Source organism: Heloderma suspectum, chromosome 1 (genome assembly GCF_057233095.1).
Source record: "Heloderma suspectum isolate Gila_16-S chromosome 1, 16-S_ref, whole genome shotgun sequence".
NCBI lineage: Eukaryota > Metazoa > Chordata > Lepidosauria > Squamata > Helodermatidae > Heloderma > Heloderma suspectum.
This window is the reverse complement of record NC_139458.1, coordinates 57,612,363-57,630,104: the sequence shown is the minus strand read 5'-3', so window position 1 is coordinate 57,630,104 and position 17,742 is coordinate 57,612,363. Positions and strand designations below refer to the sequence as shown.

Sequence of the window (17,742 nt, the reverse complement as noted above, 5' to 3'; positions counted from 1 at the left end):
ATCTTATATACAGTGGGTAGAAGTAGGCTTACTGCCAGGCTTTCCATCAAATACAGTTTTAGTTGTTCGTTTAGAGTGGTGGTGGTGGTGGTTTTGTTTCTAAGGTGGCTTGGATCCAAAGCTCTGCTCATGTATGGGAGAGTCAATGATTCCACCTCCAACCTCAGCTACAGCCCCCCCCTCCCCATATCACATTGCATAACAGACCCCCAATTTCATGGAGAGGCTTTTCATAAGAACATAAGAAGAGCCATGCTGGATCACCCTAAGGGTCCATCTAGTCTAGCATTCTGGTCACACAGTGGCCAACCAGCTGTCAACAAGGAGCCCACAAGCAGGACATGAGCGCAACAGCATCCCCACCCATGTTCCCCAGCAACTGGTGTACATAGGCTCATTGCCTCTGATACTGGAGGTAGCACGTAGCCATCAAGGCTAGTAGCCATTGATAGCCTTTTCCTCCAGGAATTTGTGTAACCCCTTTTTAAGCCATCCAAACTGGTGGCCATCACTACATCCTGCGGTAGCGAATTCCATAGTTTAGCTATGCGGTGTGTGAGGAAGTACTTCCTTCTATCTGTCCTGAATCTCCCACCAATCAGCTTCATGGGATGACCCTGGGTTCTAGTATTTTGAGAGAGGGAGAAAAATGTCTCCCTATCCACATTCTCCACACCATGCATAATTTAGTAGACCTCTATCATGTCTCCCTTACCCTTCCTTTTTCCAACCTAAACAATCCCAGCTGTTGTAACCTTCTCTCATAGGGGAGATGCTCCAGCATCTTAATAATTTTTGTTGCCCCTTTCTGCACTTTTTCCAGCTCTACAATATCTTTTTTTTAGGTGTGGTGACCAGAACAGGACACAGTATTCAAAGTGTGGTCGCACCATAGATTTGTATAGGGGCAGTATGATATTGGCAGTTTTATTCTCAGTTCCTTTTCTAATTACTCCTAACATGGAGTTTGCCTTTCTTACAGCAGCCGCACACTGGGTTGACATTTTCAAGGAGCTGTCCATGACAACCCCAAGATCCCTTTCTTGGTTGCTGACCACTAGCTCAGATCCCATCAGGCTATACTTGAAGTTGGGATTTTTTGCCCCAACATGCATCACTTTACACTTGCTTACATTGAACTGCAGTTGCCATTTAGATGCCCATTCTCCCAGTCTGGAGAGTTCCTTTTGGAGCTCTTCACAATCCCTTTTTGTTGTAACCACCCTAAATAATTTGGTGTCATTCGCAAACTTGGCCACTTCACTGCTCACTCCTAATTCCAGATCATTTATGAACAGGTTGAAAAGCATTGGTCCTAATACAGATCCCTGTGGGACCCCATTATTTACTTCCCTCCATTGGGAGAATGTACCATTTATTCCTACTCTCTGCTTTCTGTTCTTTAACCAGTTACTGATCCATAAGAGGACCTCTCCTCTTAATCTATGACTAAGTTCGCTCAGGAGTCGTTGGTGAGGGACTTTGTCAAAAGCCTTTTGGGAGTCCAAGTAAACGATGTAAACAGTTTTCTAGGGATGCAAGTGGTTGTACATGGGACAGCATATCAATAATGATAACATACATCTTTGCACAAACAGAGGTGCTTCTGCTTGTCTGATCAGAGTTTGGATTCAAAATGAAAATGCTATCCACCCCAACAGCGTGGGCGGGGGGGTGTCATCTCAGAAGAATCTTACATGCGTCAGAGCTTTCTTGTAATATTGAATATTTCATCAACAAATTATTCCATATTGCCTATAATTAGGTTGCTCTGTGTTAGAGAATCAAGGGCAAAGCTGCAACCAACTGACAATTATCTATTTTGACACTGCATGTGGTCCAAAGTGTTTATGTGGTAAATGTTAGTTGGTAGTCATTCCATTTTGCCTATGGCTGGACTATTGATAAAGCAGAGTTTTGCAACAGGATAAAACAGTCCTAAGGTTTCTCTTTGATGTGTGACAAAGTTCGTGTTTGGACGATCACGGGGGGGAAGAAAACATAATGGCTTCTGCCCCTGCGTGCGCAAAGGGCACACCCGTCGTTTATATAATTACAGTGCAGCGCGAGTTGGCGTGCTGTCCAAACCACAACTTGCAGTAGGGATTGCAGGGTGGGTATGAATCCAGCCCTCCTGCACCACATGCTGAGTGCTGGCGACACGCCAACCCATGCTACAGTGCAGGCAATTATGTAAACGACAGGCGTGCAGGCGGCAGGCACAGGGATAGGGGGAGAAGCCACAATGGCTCCATTTCTCCCGTGATTGTCTGAATAACCTCAAGGTGTACTGTGTTAAGCGGAACTCTTTCCATTCATGAAAGGACACCCTTGGATCCAACCCATTCTTTCCTCTCATATAAGAAAGGGCTTTTAAAAACTCAAAGTGAATTCTCATTAGTTTTTATTAACTGGTTTATCATATCATAACCATTGTAATAAAAGGTCACAGATTATGATCACTATTATCTTTATGTTATCTATAAAAGAAAAAATCTTTTAAAATTATTTCTTCCTGCCCCCTTTGACTGTTTTGATTTGGATGATGTGTTGCAAACAGTCATTCTATTTTGAGCACAGCATTCTGGAATTTGTCTAGAATATTTCCAAAATATTTTATTTTGGTAGATCATAACACTGAATTTCAGTAAAGGGGGAGACAGAGGTTTGTAGTGTGTGTCTGCCTACTTATTAATTGTTGCTGACATGGCCCTTTTTATGAGAAGGAAGAACTATTTCCATCCTCCAATGATAGTAAGTCTGTGTTTTAAAACTGAATGTTTCATTCATGGGAAGAGATTCTTTGCTAGAGTACTGATGCAAATAAATTAAGCGTGGAGATATTAACTTATTGATTTTACAGAGCTTTTGCCAAGATGGCTTCAGCGCCAGCTACCTATGGAAACAGTGCAGCCAAGTCATTGGGGTGAGTTTCAAAGTACAGTGACTTTCAACTCCCAGCTTGGGAGTTGAAGTCAAAAACACCTGAAAATCTACCTTCTGCTCAGCCTTGGCTTACATCTAACTGAAAAGAAGAACATTTTAATAAAACCTTTCACACACAAAAATAAGATAAATCTCAAATAGAAAAGCAAATATTGTGATGTGTGATTTCAGTATTTTAGCTTCATGAGATACAGTTCACCATAAATGTCTTTTAAATATATGAAAGCGAACAAACTCCTCTATGAAGTGCATTTTATGTTTCAGCCTTTTCTCACGTGTCATGAATACGGGATCCCAGTTTGTCATGGAAGGAGTCAAGAATTTGGTACTTAAGCAGCAGGTGTGTTCATGTTATTATGTTTTAAACCAAAGATCTTTCATAGTATAACTAGATAAGCATAGATTATCTATTTCTTAGATTGGTAACAAGAGTATATCAAGGATAGGCAAATTGTGATCTTTAATTTGCATGTGACTGCTGAACAATTCATGTGTAATTCCTAGGTATTTAAGACTGAATAGAAATAAATTTAACAGAATTTACTACTACTGGTCACTTATCGTGAAGGTTCCTTCTTGTTTCATGTGGCAGAGGCATTCAGACCACACCCTGGTTCGAATAGCCTATTTCTCTCCCTTATTTAACTCATCTCTCAACTGCATCCTATGTACTTCTCTTGCTCCATGATTATCCTTCTGTCGCCAGCTTGGCCACAGGTCAGAACTGGGCTTGGAGCCAGAGGGTGCCAAGCTTCACACAAAGATCTGTGGTCATGTGATCCCTGCCTTTCCTGGCCAGTGGAGGGAGTTAACCCATTCTTGGATGCCTCCATAATACCAAACCAGAAGGAACCTTCACAGTATGTGACCAATGTTCCAATCTAGTATAAGGTATACTATCGTGTGGACAGTGGTCCTATGCAATAGCAGATAGCTTCTGAAAATTATAAGAAATGCTTTGGATTCTTCAGCAGCTGCAACATGGGAGGCTGTAGAAAGCCATTCTTGAAGGTCAGATTACCTTCTGCATCACAACTGGCTGTAGGCATAGAGAAAGATTAGAAACACTCTGTACTTTTGAAAGTTCCTTAGGAGTGCATTGATTTCAACATTGTGTAATGGCCAAATTGTATTCCTTTTTTAATTAACATAGTTTTTTTTCTTTTTTAAAACTGAAAAATAGTTTTAACAATCTTTTCCCGTGACTTTCTTCATGTGTTACTTTAATTCTGTCATTATGTCTGGATTGGCGGAGTCTTTTTTTCCACTGGGAACAAGCATCAGGAAATTGCAGTTGGACTTTATGTAGGTCTCTTTCATATGACAGAGGCAGGTGTAGTAGGGTAATAACATTACTTAACAAATGAAGAATGATAATGTGAAAAGTGATTAGGTAGTGTCTATCCTTGTTCTCTTCTAAACTGTATTTGAACTATTTCTGCAATTTACATGAATTAACTTTCTTTTCTATAGAATCTTCCTGTCACCCGTATTTTAGACAACCTTATGGAGATGAAGTCAAATCCTGTAAGTACGGCTGACAGACAAACACAACAGAATGAATTGTTTTTAAAGCTGTGATATACAAAATTTTGGTGCCACCTCAAGTGTTACCTATTTAATATATGGTTGCATCATGCACATGCAGTCCCCATCCAGATGGGAGTGCATCATGAAAAGCAGCTCTCACACACAGCTGAGGGCACATATATTTGGTGGTATACAGACACAGGCGCAGTGGCTTAGTGGTTAAGACGCTGAACTGCAGACTGGAAGGTCGGCAGGTCAGCAGTTCGAGACCCGAGTGCTGCGTGACGGAGTGAGCTCCTGTCTTCAGTCCCAGCTTCTGCCAACCTAGCAGTTCGAAAGCAAGAAATTGCAAGTAGATAAATAGGTACCGCCTCGGCGGGAAAGGTAACAGCGTTCCGTGCACCTCAATGTTCAGGCATGCCGGCCACATGACCACGGAAGTGTCTTCGGACAGCACTGGCTCTTCGGCTTAGAAACGGGGATGAGCACCGCACCCTAGAGTCAGACACGACTGGTTGGGGACACCTTTACCTTTTTTTATACAGACACAGCATCTGAGATTAAAGATCAGTCCATAAGAGATTATTTAGTTCAGATATTTTTGTACATTGATATGCACACTGGTAAACTAATTTCCTTTTTATGAAAACTGGTGTGTGGTAGAATTAAATCAGACTTTTTTTTATTCTCGAAGAACCATAGATATGATGGAGAGAAAAGTGATCTAATTAGGAAAATATAACCAAGTAGAGGTTTCTTTCTCCGGCCTTATTTCTTTAATTAAAGGAACTGTAAGAGTAGAGACGGAAAAACTGCTGACATTTGCCAATGAAAATACTAAGTGTATTTGAGGAAGGAAAAATCTTTCATATAATAATGTCAACAGTTTTTAAAAGTGGGTCATAATGCCTCACATTTTGTAAACAAACTTACTTTTGCTTTAATAGTACTTGTAAATCATGAAATGAAATAAGAAGATTCTATGTTTAAGGCTAAATAAAGACTTTGATTGGTGTATCATTTTAGCATTCATTGCCATTACGTTCTTGAAAACAGAGGCTCTTGATGACTCCTAAAAAAAGTACCTTTTTTGAGGCAAAAACTAGTGTGAAGTTTTAAAACTAGTGAGATCTTTGGATTTTTTTTTCATATTGCTTCACAGCTAGAACAGATTACACAAGTAGTATATTTTGGAAAGTTTGCTAGCCTTGTATTTCAAAGGAGCTAGCATAGGTATTTTAGTGCTGTGACTGAATGAATACTTTCAAAATAACTACTTCAGTGAAATGTAAACATTTTGGAAAAATGTGATGGGGAAATCTAATTGCTTAATATGCAGTAATTTCTAGACATGTATTTGGAAAATGGATTCGTAGAAGCCACTAGTCAAACTGATGAGATTTAAGGTAGCAAAAAGTTGTTACAAACTTTTCTCTTTAAATAGGAGACTGATGACTACAGATATTTTGACCCTAAAATGTTGCGAGGAAGTGACAGGTGAGTTTACTATGGAGTTTTTAGTAAATGTGTTACTTGCAGCTTGAAATCTAATTCATGTGCAGGCAGTGTAACTTACGAATTTATAAAATAAGAGCACAGAATCCCTTTTAGACTACGTGTCCTTAAGGTGCAAGTTTTGAGTATTTAGGTTATATATTCAGGTTTTGAATATTTATGCATTCATCAACCTAATTTAATTACATGTTTGTTCTTTTGCTGACTAATTGAACTTAATTGCTCATTATACAATGTATAATTATGATTTCAAAAGTCTGGATACAGAAATTACTTTGATTCCATAGTATAAGAATACAAAATAGGTAAAACAATGTTTTGTTTAATCAGCCTCTGTTGTTGTACTAGTATGTAGGTCAGATCTGCCCAATTAAGGAATTTAAGTAATTTGAAAAGTTTTATACTTTTAATGTAGGAGCACTCGCCCAATATTTATTACATTTATTTAAACTTCTTGTGTATATATATTTCTACCCTAACATTTTACGGCAATAATCCTCAAGACAACATAAAATTCACAAAACCAAAAACCTAATCTTACAGACAAATTAATCAAGTAAAACAGAAAATACCATTAAAAGTAGTAAAAACAATGAACAGTGGCAGCTCTTGAGTCATGTGAACCACCAAATACCTGATAGAATAAAGAAGGCTTGCTGTCTTTCCGTTGGAGGACCCTGCCATATAAGAGTCAAATAAACTTCTTAGGGAGAAGTTCTATAAATGCAGTGTCACCACAGGCAAGGCCCTGGCACAAATGTCCTGAACTTTATAAAGGTCAAAAACACCATCTTGAGTTTGCCCAGAAGTTCACAGGCAGACTATTAAGTTATGTGCTCTCTATGCCCCTGCCCACACTAAAGCTGCAGAGAGATTACAGTTTTAAGAAAATTGAAATTGGCAGGATACAGGCATCACTGTTCTTGCCCCAGTCATTTTGTAAAAAAAAAAAAGTGTTTTTGGGAAAAGATAATAATTCAAACAGTGAGTGAAATCCAACATCATTGCCAAAGCAATGATACTTGTCTTTCCTCTTCCTCCCCTGTGCAGTGCCCATGCATGGGGCACTCGTTACCTCTCCATGGGGAGAGGTAACGAGTGGTGTACCGCAGGGCTCAGTCCTGGGCCCAGTGCTCTTCAACATTTTTATTAATGACTTGGAGGAGGAGGTGCAGGGAATGCTGATCAAATTTGCAGATGACACAAAATTGGGCGGGATAGCTAATACTTTGGAAGACAGAAACAAAATTCAGAGTGATCTGGATAGACTGGAGCGCTGGGCAGAAAACAATAGAATGACATTTAATAGGGATAAATGCCAAGTTCTGCACCTAGGAAAAAGAAACCAAAGGCACAGTTACAAGATGGGGGATACGTGGCTCAACCACACTACAAGCGAGAAGGATCTTGGAATTGTTGTCGATCACAAGCTGAATATGAGCCAACAATGTGATGTGGCTGCAAAAAAGGCAAATGCTATTTTGGGCTGCATTCATATAAGCATCGCTTCCAAATCCCGGGAAGTACTAGTTCCCCTCTACTCAGCACTGGTTAGGCCTCATCTGGAGTACTGTGTCCAGTTCTGGGCACCACACTTTAAGAAGGATGCAGACAAGCTGGAGAGGGTTCAGAGGAGGGCAACAAAGATGATCAGGGGACTGGAAACAAAGCCCTATGAAAAGAGACTGAAAGAACTGGGCATGTTTAACCTTGAGAAGAGAAGACTGAGGGGAGATAGGATAGCGCTCTTCAAGTACTTGAAAGATTGTCACAGAGAGGAAGGCCAGGATCTCTCCTTGATCATCCCAGAGTGCAGGACACAGAATAATGGGCTCAAGTTACAGGAAGCCAGATTCCAGCTGAACATCAGGAAAACCTTCCTGACTGTAAGAGCAATACGACAATGGAACCAATTACCTGGGGAGGTGGTGGGCTCTCCCACACTGGAGGCCTTCAAGACGAGGCTGGACAGCCATTTGTCAGGGATGCTCTGACTTGGATTCCTGCATTGAGCAGGGGGTTGGACTCGATGGCCTTGTAGGCCCCTTCCAACCCTACTATTCTATGATTCTATGCCCCCCAAAATCTCCTCTGAATTTCCCCTAACCCTCTGTAGCATATTTTGAGGGTGCATGGGGGGCTGCAGGGGAGCTGGGGAATGCTCCCCCTCTCTGTTGGTTGGCAGGACAGGTTAACTGGATACCACTCAATAATGGTGACAACATAGAACCCTGCAGCAGTGCATAGTACATCTCAGAGGATGGAGAAGTGCAGTATTCTTCTGTGCCTGCCACTACAGACTGAGCAAAAAGTCTACTAAAATAGACAGTAGGGTCACTCTTCTGTCACTTCCCAGATAATTATTGACCACTAGCCTTTAAAGCAGGTTCAGTTCCAATACTTTGTCTAAAACTAGACTGTCTTGTCTTGCCTTTTTAAGAACTACCATATTTTCCATATTTGGGCTATATATTTTACAAGTGAATAAATAGAAATGTTATAGTTCATAAATTGTTTAGTTCTATCCCTGTTGTAATTGATGCACACTGTATACTTTGATGTGGTTCAGCTTTCCATGAAGTTGTGTTTTTTTTAATTACAGCTCAGTTCCAAGAAACAAAAATCCTTTTCAGGAGGTAAGAACAGTTCATAATTGTCCACATCATTGGTGTTAACATTTTGCTTTTAAATATAACAGATGTTTAGTGTTCACTCCTAAGAGAAAATCAGATTCCATTATTTGAAATCATTAGTTTGATTAAAGTGTTGTTAAATGATTTCTAATGAAGAATGTAAGCTCCTTTCATCTTCAAAGAGTTGAATAAGCATAACTGAATACTTTTCAACACCCTTGTAAGGTGTCCAACCTTAATTTTTTTTTTAATGTGTCATTTTCTCACAGTGTCATTTATTGAAAAATCAAACAAAAAATTTTGGGGGAAAACATTTTTTACAGACATACATTATTTGAGCTAGAGTATCACAGTAATGTTTTAATTATCTATTTCTGATATTTAGCAAACATTTTTCTGTAGTAATGAAAATAAATTATAATATAAACGATATTAATGTTGTTAGTAAAACACCCTCAGTCTTTGAGAAACATCTTTGAAATATAGAGGTAATTAATAAATTTCACTAGATAGCCACCTATCTCTACCATCACCAAATGAATACTTCTGTTGCTTTGCCCTTTGTCTTGGAATTTATCCAAACACCCAAACTTCATTTTGTTGGCTTAAAATTTGTATCCTGCTTCTATAGTAAACTCAACATGCAATAATAGCTACAGTGTGTTCGTTTGTTTGCATTGTAGGCAATTGTGTTTGTAGTTGGAGGAGGCAATTACATTGAATACCAAAACCTTATTGACTACATAAAGGTATGCTTCCACTCTGTGATTTTCTCTGATTAGTTGATCATGATTATATCTCTTTTTCAAATTCCTTGAGTCCTTGCCTCAAGTACATTCTGGGTGGGCTTTCTGGGGCACAGAAATGGACTTCCCCATTCCCCATTCATTTCAATTCAGGGTATAGACAGATGGGCAAAGAGATGTGTGCACGCACAGAGCTTCCCCTTCCACTGAAGTAAATGGGAAGGCACCATACACACATTGGAACATGCAAAGGAAACTATTTGGTCAGGGTATTTTTATGATTTTCAATGCCAGTTATTTATTTCTTTAACTTTTCCATTTAAAAACATTCATTTATGTTTCTGTAGAATATGTTCAGTATGTCTTTATTGTAGTGATTATCAATATATTATCATGTATCTTCGTTCACGCAAACTCTCATGTATATGTGTCACAACAAACACAGAAACAAGGGGATCTTTTCTAGAGGTATGGTGTCCACATCGCTGAGTATGTGTCCTTCTACAAAATGGAGAAATAGCTACTTCAAAAAGAGATAAAACAGCTTGAGAACTACTATTAAGACTAAACGAAACTAGCTTTATTGTGCTACAAATATTTTACAGAAGGGAAGAATACTTAGCATATCGACCCTCTAGCACATGGACAGGCACACTGTTCCTAATGCCAATAACATAAATAAAGAGAGAGGTGGGGAATTGGCATTTGCCAGATAAGGAGCGAGGAGGGCACTAGAGAAATGGCAAGGCAAGCCATGGGGAGCTCAAGTGTGGGTGACACGGGGTGGGCTACGTTAGGGGCAGAATAGATAGATCCAGAGAGATTCCAGGAGAAAAAAGAACAAAATAGAGCCAAAACAGGTATATTTACTTTGTTTCAGAATAAGGGGAACATAAAGGACCTCAGTTCTTAATTGATCACGGATACCTGGAAACTCATAGCAAACACAGGCTACCCTCCAATCTCCAAGCTTTTAATTACAAATTCACAATGGGGTAATTACTCACCCAGATTATAGATAATGGAATGCACTGTACTATCTATAAACATGCAAAAGAAAGACCTTTGATGGGGAGACCAAAGCAAAGCTAAGCCATATTACAGAGCCAAACTATTTAGTTGCAAAAATAGAATTTAGAGTGGAAAGCCCGAAAATGAGGCTTCTCTTTACACCCTGGATAGTCTAAAGAAAATAACAAGCACAGAGAGAGGCATGGGAACTGGAGAAAGAAGCAAGGGAGGGAAGCTAGCTAAGAGTGTGAGTATACAGGTGGTTGTACTGGACCTTAGCACAATGCCAAAAACTATCTTGAACACCCAACCAACCAAACATTGGACTCAAGAGTCGGCAACTCATTCAGAGGGCATGGCTCCCTGTAAAGCCTGGAAACCCTATGGTACACTGAAAGGAACTCAGAGGGTGGAACTGCACATAGAGAAGCTGGCTGGAAAGCCTCAGTGGGTAGTACACCAGAGGGTGAAGCTCTGTCTGGTTATGCAAAGCATCAGAAAAACAAAGCAGCAAAGCAATTCAAGTGAAAGTGAGAGAGAGGAACTCTGGTGCTGGAAACATGGGCAGGGTACTAAAGTAGGAGTGGAGAGAGCTTGCTCATTCATGATGAATGAGCTTGAGAGTCAAGCCAATCTGAAGTGATTCTCAGCTCTGTGCAATGGAGAGTCTGTCCACACTGACCCACAATGGAAGAATGCTGAAAGAATGTACTGGATGCCTAAACACAGGGGCAGTTGTAGACTTCAAAACAAAGAATATAGAGGGATAAATGTCTCTGGGGACTCAGAATATGGTAGAACAAAGGCAACATTAGTCTGACTCTGAGGAATGAAAAGGAACCTCAGAAGAAGGTTCTGGCCACTTGATTGAGTAAAGCTAGCTGAACTGAGCATTACAAAAGTCATGGAGCTTGGAAACAGGTAGTGGTATACAGAAGAAGAGCATTGCTAGTGAAGCCCAGGTGGTACTTTAACTGGGTGGTCTATCTTGGGTTGGTGATGCTTCAGAATTAGGCCATGTTTTCTGTCAGTCCAAAGGTACCCTCATGGGTTGTCTGACTGGAGTGGTGATATGGTAATCAGGGAGGCATTTGCATGTATCCAGAGTTCCATGGGGCAATGTCTTCTGATTTAATCAGTAGAGGACACACATAGGCAATTAGGCACTAATCCCCCAGCTACCATCCAGGGTGCTCCCATTCCTGGCAGTCTTCAAGCCTCTTGCTCTTGCTGCCTTTCTCAACAAAATGGATACTTTAGGCAAGGTGCTAGGGTAATGCCAACCGAAAATACAAAACCAAATTGCATGGGTACAGACAGCTATCATGGCTCAGCTTCTCTGTTAAGAAAGAAAAGGTAAATGAAATCTGCATATGTAGCTACATTTGCTTTACCATACCTTCTTTGTCTCAGCTAACAGAACAGATAGGGTAGACAAATAAAATTACACAAATATTTTAATCACTAAATTGCATGTATATATGGAAAGTTGACATACTTTTACCTGAGGCCTCCTTAATAGTTCCCTCCCATGCGTTTATATTGCTAAAAAAAAAAAAAATTTGTAGAATATTGTATTTCATCCAAGCTCATTCTGTTTTAGCTAAAAACTTTAAACTTACGAGACCTCTATTGTTCTAGGCATTTCAGTTCCTCTTCTTATCACCTGCTCCATTCTGTGCTTTTCCTTCTTCAGTATGGCTGATCAAGTAGTAGCTTCATCAGTATCTTGTTCAAGGATTTGAAAGATTTGCTTCAAATACCTAATCTAATATTAAAGAAATGTATTCACACTCTTTGCAGCCACATCTCTTTCTCGCACGCACACAGATGCACAGTTTGTTGATTTTACACAATCCTTTAAATAGCCTTTGTTTACTGAAGCTACTGAATTGCTGTATACATGATGTTTAGTGTTTTTATTGTATTATGTATTATTTTAATTAATATTTGTACACCACCCTGGTATCTTCAAGGAAGAAGGGTGTTTCAAAAATGCTTTAATAAGTAATAAAATTTTGCCTTTTTAATATAAAACTGAACAATGTTGTGATGAAATTTGTATGTCTCACATAGGGGAAACAAGGCAAGCATGTCTTATATGGCTGCAGTGAACTCTTTAACTCTGCACAGTTTTTAAAACAGGTAAGGATTTAAATGGCAATATAATCGTCATTGTAAAAGTATTCTGAATTAAAGTGATCTTAACTCCCCTGGTAGTATAAATAAATATTAACAGTGGTAGAACAAATTCTTCTCCTACTGTCCAGAAGGTTTAACTGCTCATCCTTCTTAGTTTGTTTTATAGAACTTCTTAGAGTGGCTGAAAGCACTTTGCTCTGCAGCTGTTTTATGTGCATTAGATCTGTTTATAGTAGTAGAACAAATAGTTTTTTAACTATGTGGAGCTAATATAGTTCTTCTGCAAAGATGTGAGTACATGGTGTATGCTTTCCACACTGTGGTGAATTGTTTGGGTTTGGGCATGGGTTTTGCTTTTTCTGTGATCCTTCTGTGTGTGGGACACAGTGCCTACATGTGGAAGGATCCCCATAGGACTTGACAGAACTCTGTCAATCTTCTCCCTCATGCCCACCCTGACACGAGGAGCATGTACATCCTAGAAATGGGAGGTCTGTCCCAGGTAACTTGACCAAGTGCAGGGAGGGAATAGGGTAGAATAGGGAAATGGGGCACGTACAGAGATCTCCAGTTGTGGTGCCTGCACTTGCACTGAGGGGACAGGGGGAAACGGGGCTCTATGAAACCCTATGTGAGGGTACTTCCCTTCAGGTTCAGGCTCTGTGCCTCCAAGGAGAAGGATCATGACCTAAGTAAAAAAGATCGTTCTATTTTATAGAACTTTATCGAGAGAATAAGGGAGCAATCCTATGTTCCCCGGACAGCGTCTGGGGGAACATAGGATTGTTCAGTTTTTGGGCTCCGAGATTGGAAACAGGGCTCTGACCTCAGAGCCCAGAAACCACGCTCCCCTCCCTATCCTCCTCGTAGCCAGCATAGTCCTGGCTGCGTCTCCATGCTTGGAAACAGAGTATGGAGCCCGGAAAAGAAAGCGTTCATGGGCAGGGGAGGAGACTGGGACGCTGCCTTACACCATTTCCTATGGCCGCCCCAGCCTCCTTCCCTCCCCTCCAAAGCGCCGCTGCTAGGTGGGCAAAATTGCCCCTCTAGCGGAAATGCAGGGCAGCTGGAGAGCAAAGGTGAAGATTGCCTCCACGCTCCAGCCACCCTGCACTGAATATCTGGCAGCCTCCAAGTTCGGAGGCTGCCAACTATCTTCATAGGATTGCATCCTAAATTGGCTTGAACCTAAAAATATTTTCTGCTTTGTTTCTTTCTGGTAATACATTAATAACCTAATACTGGAATGCAGTCAAGTTTCCTTTATAAATTGAAAGATAATGGGCAATATAATATTTTTCTTATCTATTTATATTTAGCTTTCCCAGCTTGGACAAAAATAGAACAGGAAAAGATCATTATCTGGCATTTTGGCAAAGTATGAAGAAAAGATCATGGCAACAGTTAACATCTTAACCTTTGCATAATATTTAAACCTCAACTGATTAATTAAATTGGTAATTTTTATCAAAGGATATTCTGTACTTATATATATATATATATATATAATGCATACCACATGCAGAATAATACAATTCAAATAAATCAGAACATTTGGATTCTACCTGCTGTGATATTTCTGTGTTTTGTGTCTATTTGATAAATTCAGCTGATAACTCATTAGTAGGCTATTACATCTGCAATGTAATTCATGCTAATGTTTTTCATTTGTCCTGTTGAAATATATTAACCCAGATCCTTCCTGCAAAATTTGAGCTCAGTTGAGCAAATTTTATCTACCTGAAGGCATTCAGTAATTTATGTACCGATTACTATTAACCATCTTTCATTTTAATGTACAATATGGCTGTTTTGTTCTTATTTCACATCTTCATAAACCTTTAAGATTGTGACTTGTTTCATTTTACCACTGAGGGAACGAGCAGAGAAAGAGAGAGAGACTTTTTGTATTGATTGAACGAGTCTGTGAATGAGATTTATCACTGCAGTCTTTGAATAAGTACCAGTACTACATTATGTAATATGACCTATGTGTTGTTGTTTTCTTCTGATCGTCCAAGGCAGGAAATTATATGCATAATGGTTAGCATCACAACTATTCACCAGCAGCACATCATTCCAGTGCTTGAATGTTTGCATGCATTCATTCCTGCAACCCAGAGGTAGGGAACCTCCAGCCTGTGGGCCAGGTCAGTCTGCCAGGACTCTCAGTCCAAATTGACACCTCTTCCCACCAGGCCTCACCCCCTCACGTGTCCCTTTTTTTTGAAGCAAGCTGGTGATGCAGGAAGATACTGCTCTCATCCTACATCGCCAGCTCACTAGCATACCTCACAGCATGAGAACACAGCAAGCTGGAAATACCTTCCGCCTTGGCCTGCCCCCTCTGTATCCCTGAGAGAGAAGTGGGAAGAGAAAATGAGCGAAGAGGAGAGAGAGACAGAGCATGAGAAAGGGAGAGCGGTGGGGAGAAAGAAGAGAATGTTGCTTTTGCCCTGCCAACTCTTGGCTTTGGCTTGTAATTTAAGATTTCAATAGGGAGACTTGAAGAGGCTGCAGCCCTGAAAACAGCATGAGGGTGTGGAGGACAAACAGCAATTCATTGCTGCAAACCCTTGACATTTTTCAGCAGTGGCTGTCCCTGACATCCATTTGAGAGAAGTTTGATTTGAACCAAATTTAATCCAAGCCCCAGATTGAGGGGTTTCTAATCCTCCCCACTCCTTTGAGGTGAGCACTACCAAGCCTCCAAAGCTGCTTTCTGACCTTGAGCCCTGCAACCTTTGCAAGCATCTCTAACTGGAACATGAGCAAGAGTGCGTGCAAACACACACTCACACTTCGATGCAAAGTTAAATAAAAATCCATTAAACAGCTATTTCTAAAACTGAAGGTGGATAGAGTGGGTTATGCATATAATTGACAATGAGTAGCTTTGCATGAAGTACTGCCATTACTAAAATGTGATAAAAATCATGTCCCTTACACTTGAGGTATGAAGCTGGCCTTCTAATGTGTAAATCCCTGTGCCCTTCAGCTCTTGTACTGGCCTCTCCCAAACTCCCCTTCCTTTGCAGACGATAATGATCAACCTTCAAGTAAAGGAACATGCAAGAGTGGTTATTTTTTCACCAAGGGGATTTCCCATGTTAGTGTGTGAAGTCATACAGTAGTTTGAGCTATATAATAGCTATGCAAAGCTATTCATTGAATGTGTACAGGCTCCACTAGCACTGGGAATCTTGTTCACTAATGTTCTCTGCTTGTGGCATGCTAAAATCTGGAAGATTTGGGTTGATCTGTGGAGGAGGTTAATGTCTGTTGAGGTGCGGGGGGGGGGGGTAAATACAAGTTGGTGAGGAAGGTTGCCCTAGATATAAGATGATCTTTGCCCCTTCTAGCCCTATGATTATGTTAGTCTAAGTGCAGCTGAGTTTGGGGGAAAGCACAAGGTCCTTCGGAAATGACTATTTCATTTTCACCTAATCACCTTGTTCTACTTTGCTTGCAAGACAGATCTGGGTCACGGAAGCAGTTGTGAGCATAAGACCTGGAAACTTCTAATACCTCTGGCAGTTATGATGCTGGTGATTACCCTGATTGATATAGAATAGTTGCTGGGAGCTCAGTAGGTGCCGTCACATCTATCCTCTCAGGCAGTTATAATGTTGTAATTAGTATTTGCACGATCGTGGACACTTCATTCAACCGTTTCTAGATGAGCTGCTGCACAATTTGAGCACTGGGGACAGTGGGTGGTGCTGATGGACAGCTCCAGCCTGTTGCAGAGTAATAGATCTGGTTTTAGAGTCTCGGAAGACTGGAAAACTATTTGGAGTATACTTGCTTACTCTAGGTAAGTAAAATAGCTGGTTCATGTTGCATTTCCTTGAAATTGACACAAAAGGTTTATTCAATTGTGCTAAAGAGAGGCTTCTAGAATATCTGGATTGCGTTATTCAAGGATATGAGTTCAACCAATATTTTTAAATTGCTTTGATGTAAATAATAGAAATCAATTTTAGATGCTTCCATCTCAAACTACTCAAACTTATTTGTATCCCTAAGAATGGTGTTAAGGGGAAAGTAAGGAAGGAACAGGTTTAGAAATAATCCTATTGTAGAAAGAATTGAGAGGTTTACATTGCTGGCATTTCAGTAAGCTTTCCAACACTGCGATTCATGTGGAATGGTTTGATGGGCTTTTATTCATTTCTAATAGATATATTAAAAGGGTGTATGGGATTAGGAATACTGATAGAGAAGACTGCACTGTAAATTGAGGAGGACGCTTGGTTTATGGGAAAGTCCCCTCTTTTATTATTTATTTCTCTAAGTATGAATCAGATCCTCCAGGACAGACTAGTCTCATGTAAAATAGGAAACTAGGAAGCTGCCTTATACCAGGTCGGACTATTCATCTGCATAGCCGAATGGCTACTTTGACTGGAAGTGCCTCTCCAGGGTCTTAGGCAGGGGTCTCTCACAACACCTACCTGGTCTTTTTTTTTTTTAATTGGAGATACGAGGAATTTAACCTAGGATGTGCAGAAAAACATGTGCTCTAGCACTGAGCTATGGTCCTTCTTTAAGGATCTCAGACATAAGCCTTTCACATCACTTGCAATGCTCTTAACTAGAGATGCCCGGAATTACACAGCTTTGTTAATATGTCTACCAAAGTGACTAGCCTGCAAAAAAAATATTGGCCTGCTAAGAGGCTAGTAGCCTGTGTTTCCATGCTGGTCCTGGGTGAGGCAAAAGCCCCTCCTCTGCCACTACCATAGAATCATAAGCTTGGGGGGAAAAACCCTTTATCAAGCAGACTGGTTGGTGGAAGAGAGGGCAGAGCGATCTGTTCATCCCCCCACCCCAAATCTGCCGTCCTCCTGTGTTTCTATGCTAGTCATGAAAGAAGAGACTTTTCTTTCCTTTGGCTACTGCGGAAACCAAGTGTGCTGGCAAGGGAGGGATGTTCCATCACTCCTCTGCTAGTCTGTTTGTTTATCTCCATGAATTTCCTGGTTGCCTATGGCAACTAAGCGAGTTGTTAAATACAAGGCTAGTTCATCCTGTTTATAGGGCAAGTGAATAAATCCCACTGGCATCATGCTCTTACCCACTGCGAACGTATGTGTCAGTGTGCACCACCTCAGCCCTTTCAAGATAGAGTCCTGAAAATAGTAGTAGTAGTCATCTATATGAAGTGTCTCATTTTTATACTATGTAACCCATTTCCTCTTGTAATAAGTTGTAGG

The 17,742-nt window shown here is 40.4% G+C and overlaps 1 protein-coding gene across 1 annotated transcript in view; it reads left to right on the top strand.

Moving 5' to 3' along the window:
* Positions 1 to 14,509, top strand: part of SCFD1 (sec1 family domain containing 1) — a 61,213-nt gene extending 46,704 nt beyond the window's left edge. The window contains exons 18-25 of the mRNA XM_084844317.1: positions 2,864 to 2,926; positions 3,211 to 3,286; positions 4,420 to 4,473; positions 5,921 to 5,973; positions 8,594 to 8,627; positions 9,308 to 9,373; positions 12,458 to 12,526; positions 13,843 to 14,509. Coding sequence (XP_084700443.1) covers positions 2,864 to 2,926; positions 3,211 to 3,286; positions 4,420 to 4,473; positions 5,921 to 5,973; positions 8,594 to 8,627; positions 9,308 to 9,373; positions 12,458 to 12,526; positions 13,843 to 13,866 — 439 coding nt within the window. The 3' untranslated portion in view covers positions 13,867 to 14,509. The remainder of the gene's footprint in view (positions 1 to 2,863; positions 2,927 to 3,210; positions 3,287 to 4,419; positions 4,474 to 5,920; positions 5,974 to 8,593; positions 8,628 to 9,307; positions 9,374 to 12,457; positions 12,527 to 13,842) is intronic.
* Positions 14,510 to 17,742: the final 3,233 nt, after the last annotated feature.